Source organism: Theropithecus gelada, chromosome 14 (genome assembly GCF_003255815.1).
Source record: "Theropithecus gelada isolate Dixy chromosome 14, Tgel_1.0, whole genome shotgun sequence".
Classification (NCBI taxonomy): domain Eukaryota; kingdom Metazoa; phylum Chordata; class Mammalia; order Primates; family Cercopithecidae; genus Theropithecus; species Theropithecus gelada.
Genome location: NC_037682.1, coordinates 52,072,528 through 52,092,116, shown reverse-complemented (window position 1 = coordinate 52,092,116; position 19,589 = coordinate 52,072,528). Strand labels below are relative to the sequence as shown.

Here is a 19,589-nt window from a genome sequence, read left to right as displayed (position 1 = left end):
TTCACATTTCTTCCACAAAACCATTCTCCTCCTCTTTTAACCTCATCTAGGCAAAAATGGAAGGCCTATGCTACTGCAATTTTAAATCAGAAGAGGCAAGATTTGTTAAAAATAAGAGGGATTTAAGAATCACATTTCTGCATGAAGATTTTAGGAAGGGACTGAAACCAACAACAGTTGAGACTTTCTTTTCACCTGATTTAACCACTAGCACAAAAAAAGTCCACCTAAATCTTTACACCAAAATCCCATCAGAACAACAAAACTGTGGCTCACGCCTATAATCTCAGCACTTTGAGAGGCCAAGGCGGGCGGATCGCCTGAGGTCAAGTTTGAGACCAGCATGGCCAACATTGAAACCCTGTCTCTACTAAGAATATAAAAATTAGCTGGGTGTGGTAGCAGGTGCCTGCTTGGGAGGCTGAGACATGAGAATCGCTTGAACCCGGGAGGTAGAGGTTGCAGTGAGCCGAGGTCACGCCACTGCACTCCAGCTTGGGCAACAGAGTGAGACTCTGTCTCAAAAATCAAGGAAACAAACAAACTTGCAAAGACTAGTGGTCCAAATAAGAAAAATAAATGCAAGAGGTATATGCTTTCACTTGCTTGACTTGAGTGCGCTCTCTGTCTTGCTAAATCTCTGCTGGGAGATGGTTGAGGTGGCACTGTGGGAACCTGTTGTCTTCCATGAGGAATTAGGTCTGCACAGGGCTCTAAGTAGTGTTACTAGGTAAAGTGAGATTAACTTGGGAATTGAAGGGAAAGAAACTGAATTCAGAAACGTGTTCTTGCAAATTGTAAACAGAAGAATAGAAAAACGTTAACTAAAAGGAAGGATACCTGCTTCCACCTCCCACAAAGTCAGGGCTGACCTGACTTGCACAGCCTACAGAATCTGCATACCCATCTTTGAGCAGAAGTTTGCAAAGCCCTGGAGTAGAGGGTAGTCCATCTGGAATTTTGCATCATCACTATCCATTTTCAGCTCTCTGTAAGCCTGGCCTGTCTGCTCACTCCAGCATTCTCTATTTATCTCCTCATGACGTGCTATCTCAAATTGGAAAGCATTCACCTGCGAGGACCAGAAGACCTGATGAATAAATAGAGTTTCATTTCTCAAGTATAACTGGTCTGGAGTAGGTTATGTGGGGTTGCTGCAGTGGTTCAATGAGGTCAATAGGAACCAGGTTCTTTCTGTCTTTGCACTCAGCCACACCAAGCTAGCATGCTAGCTTGTTTCCTTAATGTAGCCAGGTACCTCTGCCAGGTCTAAGTAGCCAGACCCACTGTAAAAATAGGGGTAAATGAAACTCTAGTCTGGCTGTCCTTTTTATCAAGAGAGGATACACCTTCCTGAAAACTCAATAGTGGACTTCACCTTATCCAAAAGTGTGTCACTTGGTCACACCTGGCTGCAGGGCAGGGTGCAGAAGCAAGTGTGTATAGATTTTCCAGCCTCCGTGATGGAGACAGGCAAGAGAGAAGGGGCCTGGGAATGGTGTTGGGAATTGGCTCCCCCAACAGTGTTTGCCACACACACTTTCCAGAGCCACATGCATTTGCTCGATTCCTTCCAGAAATGACTCCCACAACCCAATATAGCATGTCAACTGTGGTCTGGTTGGCCTGAGGATGAATGGGGCTAGTGCCTTCCTTGCCAAAAAAGCCATCTCATTAGTACCGCATCATTTGGGGCAGCTGCAGTACTGCCCCCTCCCCCTTCTCTCCTGAATATGAATTATTGTTAGGTCAGGTTTTTTACATCTTGTATAGGTGCTTTTTTGAACTTAAGATAGGACTTCTCTTTCATTCCTGTCAAAACCTGTTTGTTGAGTGGCCCCACAGTCCAGCTTGTCATTAATGACCCTTGGAATCTTTGTGTGACTTGTAGATCCAATACATGCCTCTGTGCCTTTCATCCTTGTTTATTCATAAACTCAACAAATATTTTTGTATACTTAATAGATGCATGGCATTGTTCTAGGAACATCCAAATCAATGATAAACACTTTAGGGTGGGACCAGGCTCCCGATCAAGTGAGTGATGGTGTTTTGGTTACCACTCTCAGGACACAGTTATTCAAACACCCAGCTCTGTCCATCTCTCCATCCTTTTCATAAAAATGTCTATGTTCTCAGAGAGGATTTGCTGAGGTTAAAATATGACCGATGTCTGTAGCATCTCGAGAGCTGCCATCGGTGCCAGCTTCGTGGGCTTGCGACCTCTGCAGTTTCACAGGGCCCCATGCTTGGTTTAATGCCCTGTCACCATCTTGAAAATGTAATTTTTGAGCAAGGATCCCTGCATTTTCATTTTGTACTGGGCCCCACAAATTATGTAACTGGTCTTGATTCCCATACTGGTAACAGATCTGCAGCTGTAGATGTGATAGGCATGCCTCTGTCTCTTTCATTCTTGCGTATTCATGAATCCAACAAACACTTTTGTGTACTTACTAGAGGCTTGGCATTGTTCTAGGAACATCCAAATCAATGACATTTGAGGCTGGGGTACAGGCTTGATTATTTTAAGAAAAAGAATCTATGTCTTTATTTCATTCATATATATATATGTAAAATAATTATCAAGCAGAGTCCTGTGGATGGACAAATTTAAAAATAAATAAAACAAGCTCCTTTTGCAATGGCACATGCTTAATCGCTTTCTTTTTATTGCTTTTCTTAATAATTTTCTATCAGATACCCATACTTACCAGGGTATGGAACAAGGATTAAAATGCTATCTCAGCTAAATACTTCATGTTGGGCTTGTCTTTTCTACTCCTTGGTTTTATGCAGCACTCAAGTGTGATCTCTCTTGCCTGATGAAGCTTTTGTCACCTCTCTGGCACGTCAGTGGCTGTGAAATGCTGTCCAATCCCTTATCACTTCCAGGGGCTCAGTTCCAGGGACTTGCTTCAACAGAAAGCCAGGTCCACTCAGATGATGTTCAGACAGTTTGGTTGCAGGAGCTGGACTTCTGCTTTTCCTCAGCAATGCAAAATGGACAAACTGCTTTCTTTACTAAGTGCTTTCAAAATATCTTTAATAAAGCGTATGTCAGGGATCAGTCAACTGTATCAGTTTACAATGTCTACATTACTTCTTCATGTTTTAAAAACCAGGCAGACCGTACCAGGGCCTCTGTGTCATTTATTAACCAGCACTGTCTTCCCAAGAGTGACCCTACCACTGGCTGGCCCTGTGGCTCTGTGGTGCTGGTAGTGTTCTCACAGCTTCTGTTCCTTAGCTGTCCTTTGGGCCCGGCTCCTTCACAGATGGTCTGCCAGCCAGGGTGCTGTGGAGTTGGAATGTCCAGAGCCTCCCCCTGCTGATGCATTCACTGCTTTGGAACCTGTTGGCTTTCCCCTGGAGTGTTGAAATAGCTTTACCCATGTTGTCGGTTCAGGCCTGACCCTGCCCAGCATTACCTCCAGGGTGTCACAGTTCCCTTCTGTCCAGGTACCTTTCAAGCCACATTGCCACATCAATGAAAAGCCTCAAAAACACTTCTGTGAGATATAAGATTATCTGCAAGGCAAACGAGGAAGTTATTAATACCCTATTTGTTGACAGAATGAGGCTTCCAGCAGATGGTGCTTGGAAAGTTACTTCCCCCTCACTGTCATCCCTTGCCCCTGGGCCAGCTTAGGGACCTAACTTAGGAAAGGCTCCTCCCCAGCTTCCTTCTGGCTGAGTAGCCTGCCAGGGTCTCACAGCAACAGTGATTCTGTTCCCCTCTCACTCATGTCTTCTGTCCCAGCACAAGTGCATGCACTATTCTTTTACCTTCTGGCACATTAATTCATTTCCTAGTTCCTTGAATTAAACTACATCATGAAGGCCCTTTTGTGGAAAAAGAGAACAGAGTTTCTCTGTATTTTTCCAAAGAACAGATTGAGGACCAGTGAATAAGGTGAGAAACTAGCCCACTGTGTATTAGAACCAAGGAGGGCTGAGTCATAAGAGCAAGGGCATGACAGAGTGGGGCGCACCCTCCTTGTCACCGGAAGACCCCAGCAGGAATTGAGTGGTTGTATGTCTGGAAGGCAGTGGGTGGAATTCACACATATGCTGACAAAACAGCCCAAGCTCTCAGGCACTATAGCTTGGGTATTTACCTGCTTCAGTCTCTTTACCAAATGTTGTCCTGTCTTAATGACTGGCTTTATTGGAACATTTAGATTTTTTCCTGTATTTAAACTGAAGAAAGGGGTAAGAAGAATCTAAGTGGCGGGGTAGAGGGGTTTGCTTTTCTTGTCTCACTTGGAATGCAAATAGTCCAGCCCTGGATGGAGGGATAACATTTGAGAGTAGTAGTTCTCAGCCCTGTGTACGTTAGAATCACATTAACGTGGAAGTGGGATGGGTTTAAAAAATGCCCCAGTGATCAGCCCCATGCCAGACCATCAGCATTAAAACAAAAACAAAAAACACTACTCCAAATGTTGAGAACCACTGTTTTAGAGAGCTCCCTGTACATGGAGGTTTTCAAGTTGAAGGCAGATGGTGGCTGAGATGTTAGAGAGGGGATTTTTCAAGAGTCCTTCCAAATTTCAGATTCTGACTCTCCATAGAGTTGTTATAATTAGAGCAAAGAAGTATGATTTCTCTGGACCATGATACCTTCAAAAGAATATGTACAAGCTGAATTCTGCTTTGAAATAGAACTTACTTTAATTGGACTTTTTTTCTATAATAATTAGATGATATGTAGAAACACACACACACACACACACACACAAAATTTGTTTTCAGCATCCTGCACTCAGGATATCACTGAAACTGTCAGTGATTGTTCCTATGCTTTGGATGCTTAGAAGGCACATCCTCTATTAGTTATCAGGGGGATTACAAGTTATCTTTCCTAAAGTATGAGAAATTGATTATCCATTTTTCCTGATTAGGCAGCAGATGGATTTTTGTTTGTCGTAGGATGTGACCGAGGGAAGATACTCTTTGTCTCAGAGTCTGTCTTCAAGATCCTCAACTACAGCCAGGTATTGTTCATGCTTCTGTTGGTGGCGGGCAGCCTCACAGCAGTCAGAAGTGTCACTCAATTTTGTCAGAATAATTATGGTATACAAGTCACATGTGAACTTCTTCCAGAAAATTCTTAACTTCTTAACAGATAAATTAATTTAGACTTAGAACAGTCTGGTAATATGTTCCATATTCCCCCCATTGGAAGATCTGACTCTGATCTGATCAGTAGCATTATGGCTTTCTTCTATTGCTGCAAAATAAATATCCCACAATATGTGGCGGGACAGAGGGTAAGAGGCTATCTGACAAGGGAGAAGGGTAGGCAGGTAACACTGTAACAGAGAATACGACACTTGGAAATCCACTCCATACTGTGTTTGCAGTGCTGTGTCACTTCTTAGCTCTATTGAACCTCAGTTTACTCTAAAAATTGATGATGATAACCTATAGGATCAAATAAGAGTAACATTTATAAACGCTTCTGGAACAGAGCTTTTCACCTGTTATGTCCCCCAGAGCTTTTATTCATTTATTCATTCACTCACTGACACACTGGTATTTGCATGGAAGCTTGGTAGGCAGAAGACTTGAAGAATCAAAATGACATTTATGTAAATTAGAATTAATGTAAATTTAATTTTTCCAAAGATTTCTGCTCTTTTTAGTCTCAGAGCAAAGTTATGGAGGAAGTTGCTGTTATATGTCTGTTAATAGACAAGGTGACTGAAGCATATGATATGCGTTACTTGCTTGAGAACAGAGAGGCTGAACAGCAGAGCTGGAGTCAGAGCCCACCCCTATCTTCCGCCTTCTGAGGTCTTACAGGGGAATTCCAAGATTATTGCCTTAGAAGAGCATGAACTATATAATTGAGGGTTTTCCTCTCACGTTATCAAAATTAACCTCCAGATATCTCCTTCCTTGTGTCTAGGCAAAGTGGTTGGACATATGTACAGGTTCACATAGGAAAAGTTTGAGGTCTCATGCACAAAAACACAAAGACAACATGCAGACTGTGTGCGCTTACTTGTTGTGTAATTGATTTTCTGCATGCGGTTGACTTGCCATGTTTAACATTTCATCTCCACAGAATGATCTGATTGGTCAGAGTTTGTTTGATTACCTGCATCCTAAAGATATCGCCAAAGTCAAGGAGCAGCTCTCCTCCTCCGACACTGCACCCCGGGAGCGGCTCATAGATGCAAAAAGTGAGTACCACAGAGGCCTCGCATTTCCTCAGCACTCACAGGCAGCCAACCCTGAGTGAGCAGAGGGTGAGTGTGTGTGATGGGCTCAGCCTTTCCAGTCCTACTTCTCTGTCCTCTTTCTGGGGCACCAGAGCTATCTTTGGCTAAATGGAATTATTTATGTTCTTTTGGGTTTATTTTACATAAGAAGAAAAAAATCTCGTGTCCAAATTTATTGAAAAGAAGAGCTATTTAGACTGGATTCTTTCTGATTTTTAGACTTCTCTTTTTTCTTTCAGAATCTAGAAAATCCCAGTTGTATGCTCCTGAGTTTAAAGGGCTAAGTTTGATTTGTTCTCTCAGAACAAATGGGCTCTATTTACCTGAGTTGCACACAGGCAGCCTCATAAAAGAAAGAAAACGTCAACTATAAATACGGTGTTTCTTCAACCAAAGTGTTCCTCTTTAGGTTGGCTCCCCCCCCTGGCTTTCTTCTTGCAGTAGTAGAACCACCATTCACATTGACCCCTCTGCCCCCGGCTTCCTGCTACTGCACACACTCCTGTGCAAGGCCCCAGTAGCTGTCATCTACTTTAGTCCTGTGGGAGGCTGTGCACTCCTACAGTTAAGAATGAGGACTCTGGCTGGGCGCGGTGGCTCACACCTGTAATCCCAGCACTTTGGGAGGCCAAGGCAGGTGGATCTCTTGAGGTCAGGAGTTTGCAACCAACCTGGCCAACGTGGCAAAACCCTGTCTCTACTAATAATACAAAAACTAGCCAGGTGTGGCAGTGCATGCCTATAATCCCAGCTACTTGGGAGGCTGAGGCAGGAGAGTTTCTTGAATCCAGGAGGTGGGGGTTGTAGTGAGCCGAGATCGTACCACTGCACTCCAGCCTGGGTGACAGAGCAAGACTCTGTCTCAAAAAAGAAAAAAAAAGGAATGAGAACACAAGGGAGATTACTGGGCTCATTCCAGCTCCACCATTCACTAACTGTGTGACCTTGAGCAAGTTACTTAACCTCTCTCTGTCTCAGTTTTCTCATTTATGGAAGAGTACCTATTTCATTGGGTTGTTGTGAGGATTGAAAGTGTTAATGTATATAAAGTAGGCAGAACAGTTCCTAGCACATAGCAAGAACAGTATCAGTGTTGCATTCACGTTGGCCCAGTGCAGTCATGGCCTAACTAATGTCCTGTCCCCAAGCTGTCCATGTTAATCCCTGGAAAGAAACACCACCAGAGGAATCTCCTTCAAATCATCTTCATTACAGCACTCCTCTTGTTCCTAAAAGTAAGGTGCAGACTTTGGTATCTGTTGTCCTTTATAGTCTAGCCTTGGATTTTTTTAGTGACCTTAGGAGAAAAATATGAATGGCATTTGGTCCTTACCTTTGAGGCTCTTAGCATATAGTCAGAGAAACGAGGAGACAGACAGCACCCTGCATAGTAATAGGTGCAGCCACAGAAATAGTGCCAGGCGTAGAGAACGGATGATTAATTCTCATGTGGGCGCAAGGACAGGCATCACTGAGTAGATGACAACCGAGGTGGGTTTGAAAAGATGAATTAATGTTTGCCAGGTAATGAAGGGAGGAAGAGAGAAGAGGAAACATCATCTGTGGACAGGTGCAGGGGTGTGGAGCCACGTGGCATGCTTGGTGCTATTGGACAAAACATGCGGGGAGGGGAAGGGCTGAAGCATGAAGACCTTTTGTTCTGTGAGGACACAGTGAAGAGCTCTGAGTTGGGTGTGGCAGGCTTGGATTGGCATTCTAGGGGAGATCGCAGAGTGGGCAGTGTGGGAGGTAGATGGGAGGGGAGGAAGCCCAGAAGGAGCCCTGGGCAGCGGCCATTCCTTGGCACACTTGCTCGCGTGATTTCCATGGGTGTGTTTTCCCTCGGCTTCTGTACTGACACCTAGCCAGTGTTTGGTAAGGAGGTGTGCACCTCAGAATCACCTGGGAGCTTTTCAACATAGTCATGCTCCACCCCCAGAGATTCTAATTTGGTTTTTCCAGACAGCACAGTCCAATAGAAACATAATGCAAACCACAAACATGAGCCACATGTGTAATTTTATATTTTCTGGTAGCCAGATTTTAAAAAATAAAAATAAATGTAAAATTAACTCCAAAATATTATTTCAGCATGTAATGATTATAAACAATAAGTTCGTTCACATTCTTTTATTTTTCTGTACTGTCTTTGAAATCCTGTGTGTATTTCACACTTATAGCACATTTCAATTTAGAAAAGCCACATTTCAAGTGCTCAGTAGCTGCATGCAGCTAGTGGCTAATGCATTGGACAGCACAGATCTACAATGGGGTCCAGGAATCTGTAGGTTGATCACGCATCCAGGGGATTCTGGCCTACAAGCAGGTTGAGAACTTAAGGCAGTCCTGCTCCCTCCTTTCCTTCCCAATATCCATATCCTACTCATCCTTCAGTGCCAGCCCAAGTTCTTTCTCCTCTGGGAAGCACAGGTTGTCTTTGCCATTTATTTGGCACTAATCTTATATCACCCTGTCCTATTATTAATCTTTTCTTGGTGCACGTCCATTTCCCCTTTGTCAGCCATAAGTTTCCGTTGGGCAAGAACCCCATAGTATATTTCTTTTCATCCCCAGAGTACCTAATCAATTTATTTAGTAGCACACTCTATGTGATTTATAAACATTTCCAGACTGACAACACACCTATCCATGCTGCATCTGTTAAAGCCTACACTAGGGAGATATTTGTCTCATGTCATCATTATAAAACAGTGAGGCAGGCAAGAAAAGGCTTTGCTCAAGGTCACACTCCCCCTCCTGACAGACAACACTGCTCTCAGTTTATCACATTTTGTGTATTGATTTGCAGCTGGACTTCCAGTTAAAACAGATATAACCCCTGGGCCATCTCGATTATGTTCTGGAGCACGACGTTCTTTCTTCTGTAGGATGAAGTGTAACAGGCCTTCAGTAAAGGTTGAAGACAAGGACTTCCCCTCTACCTGCTCAAAGAAAAAAGGTAACAATTAAAACCCTGTGACAGGTGAAGCTTGCTTTCTACAGCGGAGCTCTCAGCAGGGCATTGGTTCAGTGGTTTCTGGCTGGCCAGAGTGGCAGGTCCCAGAACTGCAGCCAGTACCCTGCAGTCCTCCCTGTGTGTAGGGCAGTTGGGAGCAGAGGAGAGAGCTGAAAAGCCTGATGGCAGAGATTTGTGGAAAGGACTCCTCCGTTTAAATTGTGTTTCTTTTAATGCGATTGAGGAAGAATACTCTCAGCCACAATCCTAACTGCCTCATGAACACCCACCAGTCTACCAAAATTACTCTGAGCTCACCAGTGACCTTCATGTTGTTAAATGGAGTGCACACTTTTCCTTTGTCTTCCTTCTTGAAGTGTTCTCTTCCCTTGATTCCATGAAACCACATTCTTCCTCCTCCTCGACCCCCTGCTGCTACAGGCTCTCTTGCTGGCCCCTTTGCTGGCTGCTCCTCTCTGTCCTGGGCTGCTTCTCTGTCTGCAGTCTCTCTCTGTAGGTCACATCATCTACTCCCTTGGCTTTAAATGCCAACAACTTCCACATTCATATTTCCAGCCTAGACTTCTCTTTTGAACTCCATATTCATAAATGTACTGCTTACTAAATCAACCTGCTTTGATATCTCAGGGGAATCTCCAACAGGATACATGCCGAAGTAATCACCTGAGCCTCTCCTCCAGCATAAATGGCACTGCCATCCAGCTGGCTGCTCACGCTAGAAGCTGGGGAGGCACCCTCACTTCTGTCTCACCACCCCACTCCTCAGTCCCGTTAGTTATGAAATCCTGCCACAGAGAGTCCCATCTGCAAAAGTTTTCTGAAATGTTTGTCCCTTTCCATGCTGCCTACTGTCACTCAGCTCCCAGCTGCCCCCAACTCTCACTAGGTCGAAAGTGTTGACACACATGTTCCCCACCTCCAACACAGCAGCCAGGATGATCTTTTTATCAGTCCCCTTTTAAAAACCCTTCAGTGTTCCCTATTGCTCTTGAAGAAAAGCTCAAAATATTTAACGTGACCATGCAGCCCCTGACCCTGCCACTAAGCACATGTAAGCCATGTTGACTTCCTTTGATGCCTCAAGCCCTTTCTGGGCAATGCCTCTGCACATGCTATCGCTTCCTGGTTGGAATTTCTTCCCTCTCCCCATAAGCTCCCTTCACATGGCTGTCTCCAACCTCAGACCGCCTTATGTCTTATAGCACCCTGCTGGTTTGCTTTCTAGTGCTTTCTTGTACTTGCTGTTATATAGTTATTTGTGTGATTATTTGTTTAAAGTCTGTCTCCCCACTAGGCTGTGAACTCCACAAGGGCATGTCTGATTTGTTTTTCACTCTTATTCCAGTAACCAGCACAGACTCCACGCTTGGCAGACACTCCATAGTGGCTTGCTTGTTGGTGAAGTCTATAAGTGCTCTACACTTAATGTGTCCCGAATCAAAATCTTTTTTTTCTCTCTCTCTGCTGGTCTGTTTTCTCTCTTCTCTGAGTCAGTGAATGACACCAGCAACCACCCAATCCAGAAAAGTTGGAGTCATCTTCATTTGTTTCTTTCCCTTAAGCCTGATATTCATAGCAAATCCCAATAGTTTGATCTCAGAAATTTCTCCTGCTTCCTTTCTCTCCTCCCTCTCATCTTCACTGCACTGCCATAGTTCAGTCCTGCTCATCTCTTGCTGTATTATAGCCACTGGCCCCTGAACTAGCATTCCTACTTGTGTTTTCTACTCTCTTCCAGTTCACATGTCACTCTGTTCCTACAGCATCCAAACCACAATTTGATTTTGCTGTTTCTGCACTTAAATACCTTTAGAGGCTCTCCATCTCCTGCCTTAAAAAAAAATAGACCAACATATTGGTTAGCAAGTGATCCATGGCCCTTTTAATCTTCCCCCAACCTGCCTTTCCAATTTGCCCCTCACTCCCAGTACCTCCAATTTCACTTCAACCACACAGAGCTCTTGGCCATTCCTATATAGGCTGTTCCTCTGTGCCTTTGTATGTCCTCAGCCTTTATACATTCTAGTCCCTCAGCCACTGCTCATCCTTCTTGACCCACCTCCTCCACTGGTTTTTTGGGGGAGCCTTCCTTTCCCCAGGAAGAGTTAGATATTCCTTCCTTGGTTAAATAATGAATGCCCATGGTATAACTGGCCCTACTTAAGCATACTGACACTGGATGACAGTTTTTGTTTTTCTTTCTGTCTACCCCTTTCACTAGATGCTCACTTCTGGAGAGAGAAGCATTGAATTTTTTTTTTTTTTTTTTTTTTACTCCCTCTACATCCCACCCCACCATCGGCTGCGTACACCTCTATGACCCAAACCTAGTGCTGACACTAACCACAAACTTTGCCTTCTAGCAGATCGAAAAAGCTTCTGCACAATCCACAGCACAGGCTATTTGAAAAGCTGGCCACCCACAAAGATGGGGCTGGATGAAGACAATGAACCAGACAATGAGGGGTGTAACCTCAGCTGCCTCGTTGCAATTGGACGACTGCATTCTCATGTAGTTCCACAACCAGTGAATGGGGAAATCAGGGTGAAATCTATGGAATATGTTTCTCGGCACGCGATAGATGGAAAGTTTGTTTTTGTAGACCAGAGGTAAGAGTCTACATACTACTCTTGAACAATGATGGTAGAGGATTTTCAACCCTGATCTAAAAAGCAGAGAAGACTGGGCCATCAGCTGGCTTTTCTAAGAAGAAAGAAAGAAACAAAGCTGGGTGGAGTGGCTCACACCTGAAATCCCAGCACTTTGGAAGGCCAAGGCGGGTGGATCACTTGAGCCCAGGAGTTTGAGACTAGCCTGGGCAACATGGCAAAACCCTGTCTCTACTAAAAATACAAAAATTAGCGAGTCATGGTGGCACATACCCGTAGTCCCAACCCTCTGGAGGCTGAGGCAGGAGGATCACCTGAGCCTTGGGAGATCAAGGCTGCACTAAGCTGTGATTGTACCACTGCACTTCCTCCTGGGCAACAGAGTGAGACCCTGTTTCAAAAAAAAAGAAAGAGACAAGTGATGTGAGTCTCTGTTAAAAAAAAATGTGATTCAATAGCATATCATCATAAATACAGAGATTTTTCTGTCATTCTTTGGCATATAGAGACAGTTAAGTGAGTGCCTTGATGTCCATGGCTGAAAGAAAAATAGTAGGGATAGCATGCTGTCTGAATCTATGGAATGTTCCAGAACCATTATTGTGATTGAAATTCTTTTGAATCTAGGACTTGGAAGCAATTATTTAGTCCTGAGTTGTCCAATAAAATACTCATTGGCCATGGTAGCCTCCTATGTGGCTAACGGCACAGACGTAGAACATTTCCCTCATCACAGAAATTATTGTTGGACAGCCTTGATCTAATCCAACCTCCTTATTTTATGGATGAAGAACGGAGGCCCAGCCTGGGGACTGGTCTCCTGTAGGATTCACAACTAATTGGTAATAGACCTGGACCAAGCACCCAGGTGTCCCAAATTTACTGCTGCCTACTGCTTTCCTTCAGAATATGCATAGGCTAATAATTTTTCTGGCTACTAGAGACAGCCACAATATGCTGGAAAAGGAGACAGCCTCAGCTGTCTTGTGGCCTCAGCTGCTGCAGCTTCTGGCATTTGGTTGTCCTGATAAAAAGGAGGCAGCAAAAACCAGAAGCCTTGCACTGAGATTTAGATTTATACCACATTTTAATCTAATTAATATAGTTCCTTTTTTAAAGACGGATCTCAGTCTGTCACCCAGGCTAAAGTGCAGTGGCGAGATCTTGGCTTACTGCAGCCTTGACCTCCCGGGCTCAAGCAGTCCTGCCACCTCAGGTCACAAGTAGCTGTGACCATACATGTGTGTCACCATACCCAGCTCATTTTTCTGTGTTTTTGGTAGAGACAGGGTTTCGCCATGTTGCCCAAGCTAATCTTGAACTCCTGAGCTCAATCTGCCCACCTCGGCCTCCCAAAGTGCTGGGATGACAGGCATGAGCCACTGTGCCTGAATGCTTACCATTTTTAAAGCCCCCTCAGATTTGATTTCTTGTGATAATAGTCCCTTTACAAAGCTTCTTTGCTTTGTTTCCCTCTATTTTTATAGCTTTGATTAAATTCAGATGCCTGAAAAAAAAAGATCCACACAGTGAGCCCTCTGAAAATCCATCCAGCTCTTTTGCGTGCAGCTTTGACCTTGCTCTCATAGGCTGTAGCAGGGTTTATCCATTGCAAAGTTGCAATTAATCGTCTGAATGGCTTTTTCTTCTTTAAATATTCCTTTATTCCCTTTTAGGGCAACAGCTATTTTGGCATATTTACCACAAGAACTTCTAGGCACGTCGTGTTATGAATACTTTCACCAAGATGACATAGGACATCTTGCAGAATGTCATAGGCAAGGTAAGCTAGGATGTATAAAAGATCTTAAGTTTAAAGTGTCCCCTTGCTTCTAGACTAGTCCACATGACCTTCCAGGGAAATCTGTCCACTGAGGATGTAGGACTCAGCCAGCCTAGGACTCTTCAGGTCAGAACATCTGTGTGAAGAGGAAACTGCTGCCTGCAGGCACTGTTTATCCCCTTGTAGTTGCCCTGTGCTGACTGCATGGCAGTTTCTGAAAGACATCTCTTGTTCAGAGGGTTTTCCCAGACCCTGGATTTAGTACGGCCGAGACTGATCTGATTCTCTTTTCCATTCAAGCCTGCACTACCTCCTGTACTTTCTCTCTTGACTAATACTGTGGCTCCATGTGCAGCCTCCTGAGAGAGACCAACACTGACTCCTTCTTTTACTGTGTCTCCAACAGATCCTGTTAATTCACCTCAGACATGCATTTCCAAAAGTCTACTTTTTACCACCCCTACTGCCATCACCCTGGTTCAGGCCCTTGTGCCTACCTAGAGACCTGTGATAGACTTCTCAGGGTTTCCCTGCTCCCTCTCACCCCCAGTTCATCTTCCATAGTTATCCCATTTATCCCCATCATCCCCAGATAGATTGAGACTGATAACATCAGCCTGCTTAAAAACCTCCTGCTTTAGACTCAAGCCCAAACGCTTTTCACAGGCATTCAAATGTGAGACTTTCCACCTCCTGGCCCCAGCCCACCTCCTCAGTTTCAGTCCCCATCCCTGCCTGCAGAGGCCTGTGCTCCAGGCACCCTGACCTTCTCACTGGCCCCTCCCTGACCAGACCCTGCTGCTCCTCAGGCACTGCTGGGTTCTTCTCTCCCTCCTTCTCTTGGCAAACTCGTCTTCATCCCTCAAGGCTCTGATCTCTTCTCCTGTGTAGCCTTCCCTCACTCCTTTTCTTGAGGGCAGGAGTCATAGCCTGTCTCCTCTTGTATCTCCAGTGCCTGGCACATGAGAAGTGCTCATTACATGTTTATTATATGAAAGAATGAGGTTGAATAGGTGAGTGGCCTCTGTCGATTTGGATGTTCTTAGAAATAAGTTCTGTATTGCCCTCGGGCTTTGTGATTGGGATAAAGCATGACATTTTGGACAGTGCCTTCTCATTTGCTGGGTGGTCATGTTAGAGCTGATTCCAGTTAGATATATAACATGCAGTCAGTAATTCCCTAGAGCCTCAATTTTACAGACTATGGAAAATTGTGACAGCTTCACAAATGAATTGAAAGGCTCTGAGTTAGACCCTCAGAAACAACCTGTTTCCTGAGTGTTGACCACTGGGGTTTCCTTGGCTTACTAAAGAGCGATGTCATTGCTCAGGTACCTTTACTATTTTGTATTGGATGTCCTGTTTAATACTTTCATCTGAGAAAACAACAATGTTCATGTTTTCTTTACATTTTCAGTTTTACAGACGAGAGAAAAAATTACAACTAATTGCTATAAATTTAAAATCAAAGATGGTTCTTTTATCACACTACGGAGTCGATGGTTCAGTTTCATGAACCCTTGGACCAAGGAAGTAGAATATATTGTCTCAACTAACACTGTTGTTTTGTAAGTACTTTTCCTATATCTGAAGCTCCCCTTGCTTCAAAGAGATGCCTAGGGCTCCTTATCTAGAAAATGGGGTGCAGGCAACATCCAGTATCACATCCTTTAATGCCATCTTGCTAATACCTGTGAAGCCTCAGGACTGGCAGAAGCTAGAAAGGATTGTTAACAAAGGACAAGCTTCAGTGCTTGTACCGTGCAGGCCCTGGCTTATGAAACTGCTCCAGGAAACAGCAACATTTCCTTCCAGATAAAGCAGCTAACCTTTGAATTGCACAGGCCCTGCACTCTAGGCATCCACTTGTGCTGCTGTGGAGGAAGGGGTTGACGATCTATGAAAGGCTCATACAGGCACTAGCTCACACTGGCCTTGGCTGAGGATCTATCAGGCAGGGGGTCCAAGCACTGGCAGCTGGAATGCCATCTCAAAAGGCTGCTACCTGCTAGAGGAGCAGAGGGAGGTGAAGGAGCCTCTCTTCGGCCAGGCCTGCTCTCCACTCGTCCTTCCCCATAGTGTCCAAAACCCCACCTATCGTTAGAGCTGCGTGAGGGGCCAGGGCTAGGTGCACTGCAGGCTGGCAGGAGGAGGTGCTGTAGTGCTGGCAGTGGTTACTGCAGCCACCACCTCTGCTGAACTGTGTCCCACACATATTAGGCAGGCCCAGGCAGGCAGTGGGGCCAAAGGCCAGGATGCAAACAGTGAGACCTGTTCTCCCACTCAGACACACACTTCATTTTCTGGCCTGTCCAGGTCCAGAGTGGACACCGGACACCTTGGCCAAGTTGAAAGGTTCACAGTTCTGAGCAGGCCTGACTCACATTTCCTTATTGCTGGGATGTTCACAGAGCCAACGTCCTGGAAGGCGGGGACCCAACCTTCCCACAGCTCACAGCATCCCCCCACAGCATGGACAGCATGCTGCCCTCTGGAGAAGGTAACTATGTGCTGCTGGGGCCCTGGGACTTGCCCGTGAGAAGCTGCTTGTGGTCAAATATCCTCCCCTAAAGTATTCAGGGTCCCCTCCATTCATATTCTGTGGAACAAGGGAGGTCTAGAGGGGATGATGTGCGGATTTCCCCATGAATGCCGAGGACACTGTCATGTCACTTTCTGTTGAGCCAGAATACTAGGAGCTCACTGATGCACTTCCCAAAGCTGCCAGCCCCTGGAAGCCCTTGAGCTTGCAAACTTCCTACTCCCCTTGTGCTTTCCTCCTGTGTTGCCTAGTGGCCATGAGGTGAAGTGCTCTTTGGTGACTGTCACTGGCTCCTGTGGTTGGCAGGAAGGTGTCTTTCGGCACTGGGGTGTGTACCGTACCCAGTGGGCTCCCTTCTCAGGCTCAGCCTTGGCCCTGTCCCTGCTGTCCACACTGGACTCATCCTTCCTGGGACCATCCCCACATGCATGGCTGCAGCCCCCATCAATGACTCCATCAGTCATCTCCATCGATGACTCCCACATCCACATCTCCAGCCCCAGTCTCTCTCCCAAGCTCCAGATCTGTCTCTCCAAATGCCTCATAGACAGAACCACCTGGATTCCCAGAGGCACCTGAAATTCAGAATATCCCAAGCTGATTTTCTGCACTCCCCCACCTGATTGGTTAAGCCAGAAACCTGGCTGCTGTCTCTCCTCCAGTATATCCAAACACGGAGTCCTGAACCTTCTATCTCTTAAACTTCATCACCACTGTTGCTATTTCACCCTCCTCATCTGCTGCCTGGATCACTGCAAATCACTTTGCAACTCTAGTCCCACTCTCCCCACCCCATCCTCCATTGTAGTTCATTCTCCTTGCCGTGGACTTTCTAATAACCCAGATCTCATTTGTGCCTTTTCTGTGTATCATCCTTTGGTACTCCTCATTCGCTTGTGGGAACTGTCCAAATTCGTTAGTACGGCATCCAAGAGGCTCCTCATGATCGGATTGGTACCTGCTGCCCCAGTTTCATCTATCATGCTCTCATCAGCATTCATGATGAATTCCTTGGAGGAGTCTCCCAAGTTTTAATCTGTCTCAGTGCTCCTGCACGTGTTGGTTGCTGTGCCTGGAATGCTTTCGCCTCCTTACCTCTCTGCCAAGCTAATTCATACTCATCTCTCAAGACTCAGCTCAGGGTGAACTTGTTCCAGAAGCTGCACCTGGCCCCAGATGAGTTGGTTGCCTTGTGCTTGCCTGTCAAACTTAACGACATTTTGCTTTAGCCATTGTGTTCATCCTGTTGGTTTCCCTGTTAAACTGTGAGCTCCTTGAGGGCAGGGACTTGTCTCTGTAACCCTGGCACATACAGTGGTCTTCAATAAATGTTTTTTTCAGTGCATGAAGGGAATTAGATGCTGCATGAAGGGAAAAAACTAGCCTCAGATCCTAGAAGGAAACGAGCCTTTCCCTGCTGGAATGCCTTTTCCTGACAAGCTGTAGCCCTAAAGTCCCTCAAGGCACAACTCTGATGGTGAACTGCAGGTGGATCATGGGATAAACTGGTTTTACTTTAATACATAATAGTATTTCTTCCTCAGTTTTCCCCTTTCCTACTCTCAGATTCCTTTGTTGTAGGTGGCCCAAAGAGGACCCACCCCACTGTTCCAGGGATTCCAGGGGGAACCCGGGCTGGGGCAGGAAAAATAGGCCGAATGATTGCTGAGGAAATCATGGAAATCCACAGGCAAGTAACACCTTCTAGTTCCTCTGTTAAACCAGTGGTTCTCAACCCAGGGAAATTTTTTCCCCCAGGGGATATTTTGCAATGTCAGGAGACATTTTTGGTCTTCACAACTGGGTGGGAGGTTGCTACTTAAACATCCTGTGAATAGAGACCAGAGATGCTGCTTGTTAAACATCCTATAGTAAATAGGACAGTTCCCCACTCCCCACCCAACAAAGAAATCCTGCCTTAAATAAAGATGCTAAACCAAAACAGCCCAGAGCTAAGGAGAATTATTGAGGAAACTTTCTTACGGCTCAGGGAGCTTCCCAGTGTGGACAGATGTACCTTTACTTTACAGGAATGCAGGAGTAGAGCTGTGAACTATCAGAGTGATCTGGACCTTAACAGAACATTCATTTTTTTTTTTCAATCAAAGAGCTGCCCAGGATTAGTACTAGAGACCAAGCAGATCAGCTAGTTATTACTAGTTGTCTTGGGAGAGACTTCCTTTCCATATGAAAGAGAAGGAGCTTAGGAACAGTCCACCTGCGTGTGAGTCCTGGGCCTGTCTCTCTACCTGGCTCTGCTGAGACTTACTTAACCTCTTGCTGTCTGTTGACTTAAACCATAAAAAGAAAGCACTATTTCCCAAGAATTGTGTTAGGATTGTGAGGGCACTCAGGAAAGCTCCAGGAACATAGCCTGACATATAGTGAGTGCTTAAAAATTAATTAAATCTGTCTTTAAGAGCAGTCATTGAGAGGGACGCAGTTATCATAAGTCTGTCCAAATTTGGGGAATAGAGAAAGTGGTAACCAGATTCTTCAGAACGCAACTTAATGTAACATAATAATAAGAAAAGGAAGAAAAAACTGCTGCCACTGGACTGGATTCTGTCAGGAGAATTAGAGGCTGGCCTGTTTTCCAATTGGCCCATAAAGGGGCTGTTATCCCCATAGGTAACACAGCTCTCTTCCAACCCCATAGGGTTAGTGGGTGTGACCTCTGCATCAGGAAGGAGATATGAGGGTAGTGTGCAGTGTAATCAGGTTCAAACCCTGTACTTTGCATTTGCATACGCTATACTTTGCTTGAGACCATCCAAGAACAGTATCAAACAGTCCTTGACCTCAAGAATTTTAAAATCTTTTAGAAGTCTATTTTCTTTATGATAACAGGAAAAAGGGAGAGTGCGTGGGCCAAAGCAAGCGAAGGAGGAAAGATCTGAACTTGGCCTTAGCCAGGGTTTGCAATGAGAGTGGATGTTCCCTCTAGAAAAGTCAGGGATATTCTTGAGTGGGCATGTGAGTGGCAAATTCAGGGTCAAGAAACAAGCTACCTAACTGGGCAGGCTTTGTGTAGGAAGGAGACACAAAGCTATGATGGGAGATTAAGAAACCCAAGAAATGATACTATGCAGTTTGGACTGGAAGAAACCTGTAAGACCCCATTTGTTGTAGGATGCTGAACAAGCATCCAAAGTCTTGTGTTACGCTTTGTGGAAGTTGCATTGGAATAGGGAGAGATGAAGGTGGGCATGTTTGATAACCCAGGAATGAGGCCTTATCCGACAGAGATGACACTGCCAAAAGAGAAATCAGTAATCTAAGGTCTAGCGTTTGAAGATGAAATCAGGAATGATGAAACAGCAATTCCAAGATGAGAAACCTGGGAAAATAGTGGTTTCATAGACGTAAGTAGGGAAAGGTAGGGGACACTCAGCAATTTTTCTGTAAGCAATTAGCAGCTATTTGTGCATGCTGAGAATACAT

General features: G+C 45.1%; 1 protein-coding gene across 33 annotated transcripts in view; it reads left to right on the top strand.

Annotated features, from left to right (window-relative positions):
- Window positions 1–19,589, top strand: part of ARNTL (aryl hydrocarbon receptor nuclear translocator like) — a 109,533-nt gene that overhangs the window by 82,898 nt on the left and 7,046 nt on the right. For 14 of the 33 annotated variants that reach the window (XR_003115673.1, XM_025357449.1, XM_025357465.1 and 11 more), the window contains 8 exons: window positions 4,908–5,000; window positions 6,077–6,194; window positions 9,043–9,192; window positions 11,574–11,820; window positions 13,497–13,603; window positions 15,021–15,171; window positions 16,015–16,103; window positions 17,727–17,835. Coding sequence is in view for 28 of the 33 variants with exons in the window: in XM_025357449.1 (XP_025213234.1) it covers window positions 4,908–5,000; window positions 6,077–6,194; window positions 9,043–9,192; window positions 11,574–11,820; window positions 13,497–13,603; window positions 15,021–15,171; window positions 16,015–16,103; window positions 17,727–17,835 (1,064 nt within the window). In the remaining 5 variants the exon portion in view is untranslated. Of the gene's footprint in view, window positions 1–4,907; window positions 5,001–6,076; window positions 6,195–9,042; window positions 9,193–11,573; window positions 11,821–13,496; window positions 13,604–15,020; window positions 15,172–15,919; window positions 16,104–17,711; window positions 17,836–19,589 lie in introns of all 33 variants that reach the window. The other 19 variants (XR_003115675.1, XM_025357452.1, XM_025357453.1 and 16 more) reach the window with 7 other exon arrangements.